The sequence below is a fragment of the Austrofundulus limnaeus genome, unplaced genomic scaffold (assembly GCF_001266775.1).
Source record: "Austrofundulus limnaeus strain Quisiro unplaced genomic scaffold, Austrofundulus_limnaeus-1.0 Scaffold654, whole genome shotgun sequence".
NCBI lineage: Eukaryota > Metazoa > Chordata > Actinopteri > Cyprinodontiformes > Rivulidae > Austrofundulus > Austrofundulus limnaeus.
In genome coordinates, this window is record NW_013953056.1 from 183,137 (window position 1) to 186,991 (window position 3,855).

A 3,855-nucleotide genomic window follows, 5' to 3' on the forward strand; every position below is an offset into this window, starting at 1 on the left:
GAAAACCCACCTGGTTCGATGTTTATGAAACATCAATATTTTGATGTGTAACAATGGTACTTGACAAACTGTGTTGCTGCAATTGTTAACCGTTTTATGACCGTTTTTATGATGTACAGAACTTTTAACTGCCTTGTTGCTGAAATGTGCTTTACAAATAAACTTGTTTGATTTGTTTAACTTGATTGATTTTAAATGTAAATAAATAATTTGTGTAGTATCTGTAAAATAGTTATCGGCCATAACACCAATAATAATTGAATATCAACTGAAATTTTTATATCGGTGCCTTCCTAATAATAAATTTAATTTGTAAAGCATTTTTCATTAGCAAAAATCTCAAAGTGCTACAGAACAGCAAATCACACTAAAACAAGTAAAATCTTTAAGCTTTTTTAAAAGTCAACAGAAGATTTCAGAGATCTCAGATTTTCAGACAGGGAGTTCCAAAGACAGGAGGCTTGTCAGAAGGGGTTTTTGGATTCAGGACCACTGAAGACAAAAACAGGTTTAAAAGGTTTATTATTTCACTGTTATGTGAGGAACCTCTGGTCCCTCTGGGTGGCACACTCTTTTAACTGTAGACACATTAGTCTGGGTGAGTCCACAGATGTTGGTCCCAGAGGACTTGGGTCCAGGGGAAGCGAGAGGCGTCAGGGGATCCAGTAGCGGTCCAAGGTCAGAGCCAGGTGATCAGAGAGCCAGAAAAGAATCCAAATCGTAATCCAAAAGGCAGGGTCCAGAGAACAGAAACGGTGCCAAAAGCCAGAGATCAGAGTCAGCGTCAGTATCAGTATCAGGCAAGGAACAGGCAGGAGGCAGAGATCGGGAGACAGGCAGTGGGTCAACAACAAGAGATCAGTCAGGCATGGGCATGCAAGCGCTGGACATCTACTGGGCGAACCGTTCAATAATCTGGCAAAGGCTGAGTGAAGGAAGGGAGCTTAAATAGGAGGGAGGACAGGTGAGGCAGATGAGGTTGATTGCTGTGGCACAGGTGAGGAGGAAAGGAGTAATCAGAGGAGCTGAGTGAGAGTGACAGAGGGGCAGGAAGAGATGGAGCAGCCCAAAACATGACAAGGCTCCCATGTTCCCTAATTTGGTTTGTGAAAGGTAGAGGAGATTGCTGTTCTGTTACTGATAATCAGGTGAGGTTCTGTTTATGCACCGACAGGTAGTGAGAGCTATCTTCTACTGAATTCTCTGGGTGATAGGAAGCCAGTGAAGTCTATGGAGAATGGGTGTAATATGTTCAGATTTAGCTCTCAGTAAGAGCCTGGCTGCACTGTTTGGAATATATTGAAGCTTCTGAATGTTTTTGCTGGGGATTCCAGTAAACAGGGAGTTGCAGTAGTCAAGCCAAGTCCGTTTTATCTGTGAAGAGAAGACTTGAAGCTGCAGGTTGACTGGATGAGTTGCAGCAAGAGAAGCAACTCTAAGAACACAAAATAAGATAAAACAGCAGCAGTGGACCAGACTGGAACAAGGTGTTGACTGGTAAAAACAAAGCTGCAGTTCATCAGCAGGACTTTTGTACAGTTTCTCAGTGTGACAACTGTTAAACATGGAGGAAGTAGAGTGATGTTCTGGGAATCCAGAGTTGGGTCTGCCACACCTCCAGTTTGTGATAATGATGAAGGAAACTGGACTCACAGACACCTTGACTTTCAGTTTTGGGTCAGTTAAACCTCTGGCAGCTCAGCTATGTACACGTTCAAGCTATTCATTGGATTTGAACTGATTGAATATCAAATTAAAAAACTGAGAAAACAAGGATGTTTCTAAAGCAATGGACCAGTATACAATCACAAAGCCTCAATATTACTGTAACTTTCATATTTAATGAGTATTCATGTTCAGAACATTCATTTTTCCTGTCTTTTCCCAGCCAAAAAGGCAGTCTGCTTGAAAAAAACTCCACAATCCAGTTTTTTTCTTTCTTTTTTATTATTTTTTTTATTTTACAGTTGTTTTATCTTATGGCGAAAGCTTAATTAATAAATAAAAATATTTTTTAGCCTTAGAACATCCATCCTTCAGAAATAAACCTGAAGGCACAAGTTCATCTGAAAAAAAAAAAAAAAAGAAAAGAAAAGTTGATTTTGGGGTCAGTTATACTTTAATGTAATGTTCACAGTGGTCATATTTCCTGTTTTTCACAGCCATAAAGACTTTTAGCTTGACAAAACTCCACAACCCAGGGTTTTTTGTTTGTTTTTGTTTTTACAATTTATTTATTTTATGGCAAAAAAATATTTTTTTTTCATTTAACAGACCCAAATGGATTGTTTGTTTTGAGTTATACTTTTTTATTCCAGTTCAGAGTTTTTGCAAGTTGCTCCATTGTTTTTTTTTAACAGGACCATGAAGAAAAGCAAACTTTTAGTTCTTTAAAAAAAACATCTCTGGCACTGACCTCATGAGCTGCTTTTAAATCTCCACATTTATTTTACTCTGAGTTTTCTGAAACACTCTAAGGTCCACAAATGTCTGATTTAGAGAGAGCAGCTGTGTTTGTGAATGAACACATCTTCCTGCATGTACCAGTACAGTATGTTCAGAGGAGGTGTTCTGTGTTTCCTCCTCCTCCTTGTACTACTGAACACTCCCACTTCCTGTCTCTCTAGTTTATTTAATCAGAAACTCAGCAGAAGGCAGTTTTGTGTTCTGCTTTCTCTTGAATCCTTGGAGCTGCAGCAACTTTTCAGTTCTTGCCCCTAGTTTCTGATCTGTCAAACACCAGGATGAGCGACGACATGTTCAAAGCCAGGATGCAGGCCAGGTTAGAGAAGGCCAAAGCAATGACTGAAGAGGAGAAGCTGTACAGATTTAACGGGGTGCTGTACCCCACTCTCATGTGTCCCGAGGAGAATTTCAAGTGCCTGGATAACATCAAGGCCAGAGAGGATGACATCATGCTGGCAGCTTATCCCAAATGTGGTGAGTAGCAGCAAAATTCACTCCTAAACAAAAACTGAAAAGGAGAATAAAAGTCTCATTTACCACTGCTGTTTATCACATTTAGTTTTATGTTTAAATGACATCAGAAGATTGATATATAAGAAATAAAAATCTGACTCACTAATGGTCACTAATTTGACCTATTGTTGTATAGTTGCAGCAATTATGAGATTGAAGTACAATTGTCATTACAATAAGTGGCTTCCTAGAAAGCAAGTTTTTATTTTTATTTTTATTTTTATTTATTTATTTATTTATTTATTTTTTTGCTGAGTCAGAGTTGTGTTTATGGGAAGCTTGTTTTTAAATGAATGGAAGAGATGAAACAATCTTTACATGCGACACTCTGCAGAAGGGCCGGGCCTAGACTTTTGGGGCCCTAAGCAGGATATGAATCCAGGGTAAACAGACAGTAAAAGATACACAAAACCAAATGATGTAATTAAAAACATTGCACATGAAATGCTACCTGTATGAATATAGTGTACCATAGTTTACTGCTTACTGAGCACACTCACTAAGTCCTGTATGAATAAATGTAGAAGGGTAAATGAAGATAAAGATTGTGTTTATGAGCACTTTGAGAATCCTTGTTGGCTGGTATCATGCTTGTAAATCCAGTCTACATCTTTCACTGGTCTGAATGGTGCTCTGTGTTAAAACTTATGAGATTAACTTTGCTTTGACCACTACAGGATTCCAAACCTTAAGTTTTATACAATTTAAATGCAATTCCAACAAAATAAGATAAGATTATGGTATTTTTAAACATTTATTTTCTAAATTTATAACTGGTAACGAACCAAGTGAAGTAGAAAATGACTTTAACGGTAACCAAAACTTCAAACTATGAACTATTCTATCTAGAAACAAATAAATAGAACTGACATACAC

At 37.9% G+C, this 3,855-nt stretch overlaps 1 protein-coding gene across 2 annotated transcripts in view; it reads left to right on the top strand.

The window, feature by feature from the left end:
* The first annotated feature begins 1,026 nt into the window (after nt 1-1,026).
* LOC106531591 (sulfotransferase 6B1) overlaps nt 1,027-3,855 on the top strand; it is an 18,984-nt gene continuing 16,155 nt past the window's right edge. The window contains exons 1-2 of one of the 2 annotated variants that reach the window (XM_014027497.1): nt 1,027-1,148; nt 2,722-2,940. In XM_014027497.1, coding sequence (XP_013882951.1) covers nt 2,745-2,940 — 196 coding nt within the window. In that variant the 5' untranslated portion in view covers nt 1,027-1,148; nt 2,722-2,744. The remainder of the gene's footprint in view (nt 1,149-2,721; nt 2,941-3,855) is intronic. The other variant, XM_014027498.1, reaches the window with a different exon arrangement.